The sequence below is a fragment of the Gymnogyps californianus genome, chromosome 13 (genome assembly GCF_018139145.2).
Source record: "Gymnogyps californianus isolate 813 chromosome 13, ASM1813914v2, whole genome shotgun sequence".
Classification (NCBI taxonomy): domain Eukaryota; kingdom Metazoa; phylum Chordata; class Aves; order Accipitriformes; family Cathartidae; genus Gymnogyps; species Gymnogyps californianus.
Window position 1 is genome coordinate 8600030 of NC_059483.1, and position 13307 is coordinate 8613336.

The window sequence follows — 13307 nt, forward strand, 5'->3', positions numbered from 1 at the left end:
AAAAGGCAAAAAACAACCCAAACTATTCTCTCCATGACAGTTCAATACTCAACATTGTTTTACAAGCTTCCCAGAGTACTTCTCCCTGGAATCACGAAGTGCTGTGGTGTTCATCTGAGGTTTGCAGTTCTTGGAATAATCTACACAGTTCATGAGAACACATACTTCTACCCAAAAAATAAATGAGGAAGTCCTTATGAATAATTGATCTGCATGTGGTTAGCTTTTGAAATTAAACTACTTCTAACCCCACCCTCCAACACCAAGTTCACATCTCGATGGCTCTGACACATTCCCAACTCTCTTCCACAACAGCAGAAATCCTGCCCTTTTTTACTCCGATTCAGGCTTCTTCCACCTCCCCAGCTCTTAAACAGGTTGCAGCTTCATTCTTCTGCACTCAGCTTAGGGCTGTGTGCCAAATCCTGCGTGCCCACGGCCTGCCCTCGCAATGCGTGCCACCTCCTCTGGCTGAGCTCCAGCCTGAAGGAGTGGCTTAGGCGTTAGAAAGAGCCCTTTTAGCTGTGAAGGAAACCTTCCAAGGATGTGGAGCACATAAGCTGATGCAGAACAGCCTTCCCTGAACCTGCAGAAAATCTGAAACGATGGTTATGAGACCTGTGTTCTGCTCCACGTGCTGTTTCATCATTCAAAATGAGTTCTGAATGATGAAACTTAACATTGACTTTTAGATCGGTTAACTCTCTCATGGTCAATCATTTTTAATTGTAGACCTGATGCAACTATCCCAGCTGGCTTCCTCCAAAGTGAAGCTGTAGTCAAATACACTCAATAGCTACTTTTTATTAGAACTACTTGTTCTCTTCAGATCTTACTCCAATCTATTGATCAACGTACTAACTTTCTCCCTCTTGCTGAACGAGTATTTCTGTAAGCGACAGTGAACACGGCACTGCTTCCTCTTTTCCCACAAAGATAAATATCTTTGTTTTTCTTTCTTTCCACTTGTTCTTCCCCCGTCAATGTTCACCTTGAACAAGGAGCAGTCAGTCCCAGTCTCCAAATACCTAGCAAGGAGATCATTATAAAGGGGCAGAGTTTTCATGGAACCCTTGTATAATTTTGTCTGTTAGACTTATTTGAAATACTTTAACATTTTAGTAAGAATAGAATAAATTAAAAAAAAAAAAAAAAAAATATATTCTCTATTCAGCCAGTAATGAACCACAAGGACTTCTGCTATGGCAGAACAGCATGAAATTCGATTCATGCTAACTAAAGGTAAGAAAAGCCAAAAGCACACCAAAGCACTTTAAGTTTGTAATATTTTAGCACACACAGTGCTGCAGGTAGAATGAGTTACATGTTAAGTGGTAAACTGAACAATTTCTTTTTTAAATCTGAAGCTGAAATTCACCTTTTTTCTTAGCTGACACTCAAAATTGTTTTATGTCTTCAACCAGAGCTTGACAGATCCATGTACCCACAAAAGAGAAAGTTTTACTAGAAAACTGCCATCAGCTTCTCAGACTCCCTACGCTTTCATGTAATAAACAAAGACCACAGCCATTACACTTACAAAAACAACCTTCTGCATGTGAACCATTTGTGATGTTACAATTAACCACAGTGCCTAACTTCATCGCTCCTTAAAATCTGCATGGCACATTTGGTATTCAGCTAATGGCTTTGGGGTACACATTTCAAAGCCCGAAATATATTTACAGAGTTTCTTTCCAGGTGGTAATACTTTCTTATTTAATGATGCATTATTTAAAAATAACTAATCAGCTGAAACATTTTTTTCTGAAATGAATCCTGTGCTGACCTCTGAGCCCATTCCTTTCTGGGAATATGCCAAGATGATTCTTGCAAAAGCTACAGAATTTCACAAATCTCTGCCAAGAAATGAAACTAGTTGTTGCTGGACCCAGAGACTAAGATCCAACTGCTGAAATCTGGACTGTGCGAACGACTGTGAGAGGACCGTGTATTTAAACAGAAGCTGCTGAAGCTGCCAATGGTAATTTGTTAAATCATATACATTAACTCAAGCCATAATATGCCAAATGCCACCTGTACACGTTTGGCAATATGTTTGGCAGATTACTGCAGCACATCTGTGACATACCACATAACATTCAAGTTTTATTTTGGTTATTAGACTACTACAGAAGATTACTGATACCCAAGAAAATTCTTATGATTTATATAAAGCGTTTTCATACTGCTTTAAAAAGACATTAGCGAACAGTGGACACTTAATTACTGAAACAAATTGCTTGCTGCCAAAAGTATGCAGGCCATAATGAAGGCTTATCCCTCCAAAATGCAGAGGAGCTCAGGCAATCTCCTACGAGGAAGAACCCCCCCCAACTTCTCCCCCCCCAAACAAAACAACCCCCCCCCCCCCACCAAACAACAAACCCTCCCGATCCTTAGGTCGAATGGCTTTGGAACAAGATTCAGTACATTCCTTTCTTTTCCTATCTGCTTCAAATGCTGCCTTGTACAGACACTTTATCTTCGACTTTGGAATCCATGCTAAACGCTCTCTCTATTCTATTCTAAACAAGCAACATCTGCACAACTTCAAAAAATAAAACATAAAAATATTAAATACTGATGTCAGATTTTCCAGAACAATTAGCTGCTGCCAAATTTGAGATAACAGAAAGAGGGCAGGACAAATTTATATTCAAATCACAGTATGTCAGAAGAACCCAAATATGTAATGCTGCAGACTGTAATACTTACATATGATATAACATCCAAAATACAACAGCATATTGGCAGGGATCGTTAATGGATCATTTATCCCAATTAAAATCACAACAAATATCGCATGTTCTCTCTGAATCCAAGCACTTAACACCAACACCAAAAAACCCCCTTATGACTAGCCAAAGTAGTAAACCTGCTAACTAAAGGTGGGTGTGAGAACTGGCTGAGGCAGGAAGAAGTATGTTTATACAATTAGATGAAGGAGATTCACGAGAGACCTTACACTGACTTGCAGGATGGACCCAAGTAACTAACACAAGTGAACATCTCTTTACTGCCAGGGTCTGCCCTCTGAGTCTCTCCAGGCTGAGTATAAGGTTGTGTGATGACCTCTATTCCAATCTCACAACCTCCTAGAAATCACAAAAGGTGGGTAAATCTGTATTATCATCCCGCTTCTGACCCTATGCTTCAGGTTTAAACATGCACTGATCGGAAACTGAAATGCTCACAGAGCAGCAGCAAGCAAAGCTCACAGTAGTTGCTCACCTTTGCCACTGCATGTCAAACCCATGGAAGTTAATCAAAACACTAGACATAGCTTTTTAATGACTCAAGAGCCCAACACACTATCATCATCTCTTTCCAATATGTACTGTATGGTTTTCACAATCACTACATGACTCACAGGCACTCTCAGTTTAAGTTTTATAGGTAGCCTTCATTATTATTGCTGAGAGTTTAACCCCACTTTGTATTTACGGAAACCAAGGCACAGAGGAAACAAACAACTCTGCAAAAAAAACTAGGAAAAATTAGAAGGAAGAAACCCCACATCTCTACACTGATGCTACTTCACACTGCTGAGCTATCTCCTCTCTCTGAGCCACAAAGCAGCCCAGATGGTGCAGAGAAGCAGCTCTCCTCAGACAGGAGGCTGATAACCACAGGGAGATGCGATAAACCTGCGGAACGGCTGAAATACCAATGAAAGGTCATATGGCCCGAAAACCACGTCACTTCAGGGTTTCCACGAACAACCCGAAATAACTGTCGCGATGGCTTCCTCAAAGAGCAACCTTTCGGTGCAGCATGAGAACTGTATCTAGCACATTTTTGTGGGAAGGAGAGAGAGAGAAAATAGAAGGGACACAGGCATATCCCGCTGTCTTGAGGAGCGTGACAGTTAGCAATTTGACAGACAGCGAAATAATTTTTACTGTAAGAATTTATATATTAAGAGAAGAAACTGTGCAGGGACTTAAGAAATATACCTGATTTAAATACAGAGGGAGGGTCTACGTGGCATGGAAATTGGAGAGGCTGGCACGATCATCCAGAGTGTAGAGGAATACTCCAGCTGAAGAAAAATACTGTGTTTTCTCAGAACAGGTATCATGATAAGTGATCTCAGGTGCTTCACCCACAAGACTGAATGCCTGAACATTGTACCTTTTTTCCATCTCTCACCTCTGAATTGATCTTCAGCCATCCAAGGAAGATGCTGATACCATGAAAGCATAACCATTCAAAAAGCAGCAGCAAGAATACCAGCAATAAAGGACTTAAATCACTTGTCCAGCCCCACAAATGAAGCAGCTGAGACCTGACAGAACAGAGGATTTGTCTTGAAACAATTCTTCCTCGGCTGGCCGGCCTGCTCCTGCCCTGCCAGATCCCCACCATCACTGCCACCCTATGCCAAGAGGGTAAAACTGTTTGAGTGTACTGACAGTCAGCTGCTGTACACAGGCTAGAAGAAATACCACAAGCAGACTTCAGATATCTCAGTATATTAGGTTGCTTTTAAAAACTAACCTACACGTGGTGTTATGCATACCAAATACATCACTAAATTTTACAAACAGTATAGAATAAACTATTAAAACAATTCATACTCCAAATGCATGCCTAGATTGCCTCAAAAAGTAGAATTTAATTTTTAATTAATCTCTCTTCTAGTCAAACCCATGAAATAGAAAAGTATCAGTTACATACAAAAACCTGCGATTTTTATCAATAAAATATTTTACTAAAAGGGTCAAATATTCTGATGCATAAATGTTACATTTAAATTATTTCTGACTACTTGTGGTCCAGGAAAAAAAGCCAGCATATGTCCTGCAATGCACTTTCAGCCTACCTAGTTAAGTAGTTTATCACCAATATGCTTTGGAAGAAATTAATTAGCTCATTAGATTTAGTTAATAGTTTGTTTAGCCTTCCTTTGACAAAAGTGACATTTTAAAAGAGCATATTCTACTACTTCAGAAAACAAAATCCCACATGACAAGTTTCAAAGAACACCAAGTACAAGCGACACATACCACCAGGAGTTGTAGAATATTTTAAGAGATTACTATTTCTCTGGTAACAATTAAGAATAACTTTAAAAGACCCTAAGAACATCACAAAAAGGTACAGCTTCATTGATGCACTGCAATTTTCAGAACTTATTAAGTAATCTCTCCTTTATCAATCTCTGAAATAAGGCCACAAACAAAAGACCTAATTCAGGGCAAACTGACTGTGATGAATCCAAAGAGTGTTTTACTTTCTTGTTATCACGACAGCACACTTTCTGTTTTAAAAGTGTGTTTTGAGGACTTCAGCAATTTCCTTCTCCTGAAGTACAGTGTTTAAAAAAAAAAAATACGCCATTGCTTGGTAATCAATCACCTGCCATATTTATCAGCTTTCACATTCAATTTGCTAAAACGAGGGACAACTGCGTAAGGATTTCAAGAACATGAAGGCTGATAAAAAGCAATGAGAGCTAGCGCTACACAAAATCACCAAGTCAGCCTTCTTACCTTTCTGAGGCTGTTAGTTTGGCAAACTAAGGTCCTTTAATGACGTTCACCCCACCCAAGCCTGTTTTTCTCATCAGAATGACCCCGCCTGTTTCCTCTGCACACCGCAGCCCTTGCCGAGCGTCTTCATTGTTCAGAATGGGCTTAAGAAATACTAAGAATAACCTCGTCACTTCCATCCCCTCCCTCTACATTTCTCTCAAAGTATGAAGTTGCCACTGATGTAAGGTTTACCTTAGAGAAATTTTCATGTTTAGAGATCACGCTCCTACAATGCGATACAGAATGGGAACATTACATTAATGGTTTGGGTTTTTTTTTAAATATTTTCCATACCTTCATTTTGCAGCTCCCTCTTTGCTCTGTCCCTTTTAAATTGCAAGTAGTGCTTACAGAAGAGTTTGAATTAACTTCACATAATAAGTTTAACACTGGTACAAGCAGCATTACAACACCCCATGTTTTCATGTCCACGGTCAAGAAGCAATGCCGTACCTATTCAGTTCCTGAGCTGCTTCTTCAATCTGCCCATAAGGCTGTCTTGCCAGCAACTACGATACTGGTTCCTACAGTACGGATACCTGTTTGTCAGACAGTATTTGGAGATCACCTGCTCATTTCAGAAAGACAACCCAAAGCGTCTGCAGATATCTACAGCTCTCCATCACCACCAACCTAAGCCAGTTCCTGACCTCAAGATGGAAGATTCAATGTGCCAACACTCAGAACTCGGTACCATCCAGTCCTCCCCCATAAGTTTATTTTTAACTGTTCGAATCAATTTAATATGATATTTTAGAAGGACTTATTGGACATCCCAAACTGATATTCAGTGACAGGTGAGCAACCACGCTGGCAAGGGATGGACTTGCTTTTGGCTGATACAAAGGCTTATAGCAACCAGAGTAAGAAAAGCTGATGCCCTTTTCTTCTGCCTCCCTACAGCTCTGGAGACTTAGGTCCAGAAAACTGTGGGTTTTTAAAAAAATTTTATTAGTACTGCCATCCACAGAATAACAAGCAAAGAACTATGTCACAAAACCTATTCATATTCTTCTCTGAGTCACTCTGTGTGACACAACTGCAGAATCCAGCAGCAGGGGTAGGGGTATAATCCAGAAGGCATTGTAACACAAAAACAAAGAAGTGAGAGGTGGAAAGATAAGAAGTTCACCCTCTGTGCAGCATAGGAAGACCCTTTCCCAGTCTCCAGGAAGCAACAGAAGTGGGTATATCTTTTCTTGCCAAAGGGCTGGATTATTTAAGATGCAAGAAAAGTTATCCCTTGTTCTCAACACTAGAAGAGGCTCCCTACCCATATCCAGCATCTTCTATCCTTTTAAACACCGAGGCAATCGGTAGGTGCACTGGCCTAGAAAAAAGGGAATGCATACAAATATGCACACATAGAGGGAGGAAGGAGTAGTTCAGAAGATGCTGTGTCCGTCTTTTTTATTAGCACTTGGTCAGAAAACATCTCATGAATTTCTCAAGAAACGAAAAGCTGAATACCAAAAACCTCCTATCCAAATATTGGCATAAAATTGTTTTGAGGTTAATTTCTCATCTTGAGAGAAGTGTGGAAAAGAAGAACTGCCAACCTCCTCCAGTTAGCTTTGTAGGAAGTAACTGAGCACTTGAACTTGCGTAGCACTTCACATTTTCTCAGTCCTCTATAAACACTGGCTAACACCAACCAACACAACAAGAGCTTCCTAGCATAGTTTATATACAAAACCATCAGACCAGTAAAACAAATTGATACTTCTGAAAATAAATAAATAAGCTTACTGGCCATTGGAAGCATACGATGTTTTATTTTTTATTTTAAAATTTGTAAGTTTAGCTTTTAGCTCAAGTTCACAGTTCACACTGTAACAGAACCTGCGTAAAAATCATCTGTATAAATACACAAGGAGAAATGACACACACAGACACAAACACACTACACATACTGTCTGTGAAATACACTATATATGTATGTCATTTCAAAATGGAACTGTATGCAGCATTTCAAGAAGGCATTAAAAAAATTAAAAGGAACAAGATCTTTACGTAACTGCATTACAATGTATATAAAATGATTAAACACAGGTTATGTTCTTTGACATTATTTATAATGTAATGATCTATATACCATCAATTTAAAAAAAAAATTGCCAGGCTTAATCCTGATTTAACCTTACCCTTAATTATTAAAAATAGTTAAGCACTTACCATAATGTGATTGAAATGCCTGTGGTTTTACGACCTGATTACAGTGGTTACACATCACCAAATAGAAATCATCATGAGCCGGGCAAAGACCAAATATTGGCATATCTAAAAACAAAAAGACAAAATGGCATCTCTCAGCTGCTGACAATTATTGAAAAACAGTTTAATTACAGAGCCATGACACCAGTGTTGAATCATAATTTTAATACATTTGTACCAAATTTGAAAATGAGGAAAAAAGAGCATATAATGCAATAGATAATTTTGTGCTGGAGTATTACAAAAGCAAAAATCTTCCTACAAAGATAAATGTAAAATGAGCGATTACTTGTAGAAAACATCTATTAGAAAACTGATTTAGGAGTGATTATCTTATACCAGATGCAAGAATGTAATAAAAAAAGACTGACTTCAAATGACAAACACAACATAAGAGGGATGTTTTATGTATTCTGAAAGGGGTTTGGATTTTATTCCAACTTCATTAAATGAATTAAAAAATGAACTTTATTTTCTATCTAATTTTTTTAAACCATTTTAAACACACAGTCGTTTACCAGGCAGTATTACATGCCTAATGGTTTTATTTGTTTAACAGTGCATTATAGTCCAGCCATCTGCTGCCAGAGATCTGTGTAACAGCTATATAAGAGAGAGAAATAGAGATAACAGTATGTCAGAGCATGTGTGGATGTCAGAGATAACACACATACTTGCGGACTTTTACTAATAAAATTAGTTTCTACAATTTTGTTTTTAAGAATACGGTTTCTTAGAAATATAGCTTAGCAGTTAAAACTGCATTCAGAGACTACTGGAGCATTAAATACAACATTTACTACACAACCTAAAGATATATTACATTTATATAATTAAAAATGTTATTCAATCACTGGAAGACAAAAAATAGGAAACTGCAAACATAATAGTATAAATTCATTATTGCCAAACATGTGGCTAAGGGATCTATAAAACTATTTAAAGGTTTAAAACTGATATAAGAAAACTTATTTTCTTAAAAAAATACTCAACCAATAGATTTATCTTGACAGTAACTTAGAAATTAAGTTACACTTATTTATGTCTGTGCTAGAACTGACCCCAGAGTTTTGTTTTAAAGCTATTAAGTTGCCTACGTGTATTTTTAACAACATCCGTATTTTTGTTCATTAAATGGAACACCAATTATGAAATAAATAGAGTGGGCTGCATTTTAAGAGTGAACGTGCCATAACGCAAGGTAACCTCTGGCAGAACGATACTGTCAGCCCTGTAGAGCCCCACGGACTCCACTTTGTTCCTCGCAGACAAAAGAATGTATCCACACCAAACGGCTTCCAGAATTAAGGGCTCCCTTTGTAGTAAGTATCTTCATCATAAAAATTTAATTACTTTTCCTTAAAAAATAAGGTCTATCCCAGGTTTTTCAAAAACCTTATTAGTGCTACATTAAAATTAAGCATGATACCTGCAATAACAGTTGCAACTGGATCTTGCAGTTGGATGCAAATACAATGACCATGGACATCTGACATGGCTGTGATAGATCAGAGCTACACGTATCAGAGTCACAGGCACCTTTTTGCAACTGAGGTTACATTAAATAAATAAATAAATAAATTGATTTGCGTTTCATTAAGTAGCAACTCTTGCTTATTTATTTATATGATATTTATTTTTAAAAGTATTAAGACCTCAGGCACACCTAACTTAGTGCAAACTAGGCAAAACTACTAAATATATGCTGGGAAAAAAACCAGATAGGAATAATAAACTTCAATTTTTCAATATGTACTTTCTGTGATGTAATATTAAGCTAGGTAAGAAAAAAAAAAGTACAACCTTAAATGTCATTGCTAATATTTCATGCAGGAGCTCTTTAGGTACGCCTGCATAAAAAGGTTTCCACGCGGCAAGCAAATACTCCAGGGTCACTTCCATTTGACTACTAATACACCATGATGAATGGGACAGTAACAGCGTGCACTGCCTGCTATTTACATTGTTAATAGCACACAGACAGGCTACTACTGTATAATGTCTAACGAACTGTAAATCCACACCTGTAACCTGTTCTCATAACCGCACCTTTCAGACAATACTGGATTCGCAGACTTTACACCAGCTTGTACAGAATGCAGGGGAGAAATTGTTAATGCGAGAAAAGGATTGCCTACTTCTGTGTCTCTTGCAAGATAAAGCACTCCTTGACACTAGTCTGAAACATCATGCTCACTCTATTTAAGTACCCTTTTATGAATATTTTCTGGCAATACATAGCTGCAATTTTAAATGACAAGTGAAAAAAATTTGCAGAAATTGATGTAAACAGAAATGTTTTCCTATTTCAGTTTGGGGAGCCCAAGGAAGCACACCTTCAGAGTTTTAAAATCAAAGCTGCAACTGACAGAAAGCAGTGCCAAAATACTAGGAAACAGACAAACTCATAAAGAACTATTCTAAGAGTAAAACCACTTGACACAGAAAAAAGGATTTGCTGCACACCCAAAATCACAACCGTGATTTCAAAGGAAGTCACGCACAAGACTCCAGCCAGATCACACAAATCAGTGTAAAAGATCTTCTACCCCTACAGCACTCTCCTACGGTACTGATAATAAAGCAGCATCTAAACCTAACCAGCGAGGGAGTAGTGAAGGTTAGAGCCCTAAATGCAATTCCTTTTGTTTTCTCATATGAGGTAAAATAAACTATAGCTTTTTATTATCAAAGTATTTATTTAAAATAGATACAATCAAATCCTTTTGTTAGAGAAACCCATAGGGCCCCAAGTAACACTGGAACCTGACTATGCTGAGCACTGCATGGACACACGAGACCAACCCGTAAGGGCCACAGACTAGATACCACTGGGCTAAAAGTAGTATCAACACTTCACGGAGACCTGAACATTAGTTTTAACAATGGGTTTGAAACTGTAAGGAGGGTGACCCATCCAAAATCAGTTAAGACAACTGGAAGAGATCTGAATCCACGCTTCCCAACCCAGGAGCCTCAGTCTTAGGCAGGTAAGCTCCCACGTGTTTAACGTGCTTCGCTGTCATTTTAGTCGAGCAGAGCAAGAGCAGGTTACAGGAAAATCTTATTTCTGTTTCTGTGTTCCAATGGGGCAAACACCTATGCAGCACTGTTATGAGAATGACAAATTAGACCATGCAAATGTTACAGAATGATATACAGAATAGTTTAACAAAACTTATGTAAGAAGTATGCACCAAGAGTAGGAGATGGATGCCTAATTTTTCTGTTCCGCCCTCAACCACTTATGAAAGTTCACGTCTTGCAGTTGATATTCTAACATCTAATACTTTATACCTATTTCATTTAATGACATGCAAATTCTCTATTTAAAATTCTAATGAAGTTTATAGTATTTCACCAGTGTCATTTCAAATGCGCTGTTCCTCTGAGTTTAAAGATTACTTTTTGAAATACTTCACTGTAAATGTAAAGCCCATGCCTCTCAAGGAAGAGCCTAGCAACCATGATTCATATGTTCCTCTTTCAAAGCTGGGCTCATTTAACTCTCTCCATCTGGGAATGTTTTTCAAGGTCAAACTAAAAATTTAAACCAAGACCTCAAACTTTCCATTTATTTTTCCATAAATGCAGTATTTATATGGTATCAACATACAAATACTGTTACAGGAACTGCTAGTTACATTAATTCTATTAACACCATAAAGAAAAACAACTTCATTTACCTCCACAATATGAAACCTCTGAACTTTGTGACCTCCAGAATTCACTTCTCCTTTCAAATGTAACTTAGTGTGTTTTTAAAAAGGTAACTTTAAATGATATATTGCTGTACTCTTTACCAAGACTAGAACAAGCCCGTGCCATAAGCAATTCTGAGATACCTTAACTGCATTATTTGTTGAGCGTGTAATAAGGAAAATGCTTCTTATGTGGAAAGGGCCAACATAGCACCTTTTCTAATAAAAAAGGAAAACCAATAATGGACAATCTGGCATACCGTACATCAAGTATGTCTACTCTGAAAAACTTTCTTAAACTGAGGTGCCATCCCCTCTTCTCCAGAGGGAAGTAGAAGCACGTAAGTCATCTAGTAATTTCTTAGGATTTCCAGCGTTCTCTTTCAGACAGTTACACTACAGAAATTCATGCCTGTGGTCATTAAAAGTAACTGTGCCTGTGTACTCTCAACTCTATTACTTAACATCACAGACAACAGAACAAATAAAACAGGCGAAAAAACTTGCAGTTAGAGAACAGGTCGGCAGTTTGCATTTATCGAGCCACTAGATTCAGTGACTACCACAGCTCCACTACATATTTTTATTGGATTTTTTTTTTAACCCCCCAAATTCATCAAATTTCCTACAAGTCTTGTTGTCCCTTTTCAGACTGGGACCATTGCACCATCCATCCATCCTAGCATCTAATAAGACAACGTCCCTTCTAGAAGCGAAATGAAGTATCACCAAAAAAAGTGAGGTCAAGATCTTCTCCAGGACAGCAAACTCTAGAGAAAGGGGTAAAAGGAGCCCTAATCCTGGCTGTTTGCGGTGACCAGAACACAAGTTTCTTATTTTGCAGAAGTCTGCTCACTGCAACTGAAAAAACAAGGAGAGTGAAAACTGAAACAGAGGAAGAGAAAGCAAAACTAGCAAGGGCAGAAGTGAAAGGACAAAGAACAAACTCTATCAGAGTGAGGGCAAAAGAATAGAAAGCTTGATAAAAGAGCAACAAGAATACATAAAAGTACTGCAGAAATATTTTTTAAGCCAGAACACTGCTAATGCTCACTTCCTCCCCATCCATTCCCAGCATAAACATCTGCTTATTATTTTTAAAAGTCTGAGTCCGATTTATCACAAATATGTATGCACTGCTTGCCATTTAGTGTAATTTGACAATGGACATGTAAAGCTGATGCCCGATATGAACAGTAAAATGTTTTGACTATGAATATCCCCACAGCATAGCATAACACGCGTTCAGCACAACACCAACCTGATTGTACTTCCAGAATATTTTTAATCACTACAGTTAATATTAGATGTATTAAAAACGCAATGCCCTAGACTATTAACTTTACACTCACAACAGATATAACTCCCTATTATCTTTACAACTCCCCAAACACAGGATTTATTTTTCTTTTTACTGAGGCCCGATCCAAATCCACCCTAAGTAAATGTACCAACTTTTATCGATTCACTAGGCTTTCCATTAAGACATCAGGGAACTGTGTTGGAGGTACTATATAAAGAAATTGTAAATATATCCCATTATTTTGATATGTTGCCAAATCTGGATTGTTTGAACTATTTACTTCATGGACAAAGTAAGTTCAAATAATGTCCACAGCAGCTATCTTGAATACATTTGCTCCGTACTAGCTGTGTTTTCTCTTCTCATTAGAAGAGAATTAGTCTTGATCATACCGAGGTAAAAAATACGTGAGTACACCTTGTCTTAACTTGACTTAACTGGTAGAGCTTTTTCTCTAAAGGCATGCTTTTATTAGAACTTTTCTTTAAGATAACACAACTCTCCACTAGCATCCGAAAAAATTTCGAAAAGGGGAGAAAAAACACAGCT

The 13307-nt window shown here is 37.9% G+C and overlaps 1 protein-coding gene across 2 annotated transcripts in view; it reads right to left on the reverse strand.

The window, feature by feature from the left end:
* Positions 1-13307, reverse strand: part of ATXN7 (ataxin 7) — a 61103-nt gene that overhangs the window by 29196 nt on the left and 18600 nt on the right. The window contains exon 4 of one of the 2 annotated variants that reach the window (XM_050904913.1): positions 7716-7820. The exons of the other annotated variant lie outside the window; for it this stretch is intronic. Coding sequence (XP_050760870.1) covers positions 7716-7820 — 105 coding nt within the window. The remainder of the gene's footprint in view (positions 1-7715; positions 7821-13307) is intronic. 2 annotated transcript variants of the gene reach the window in all.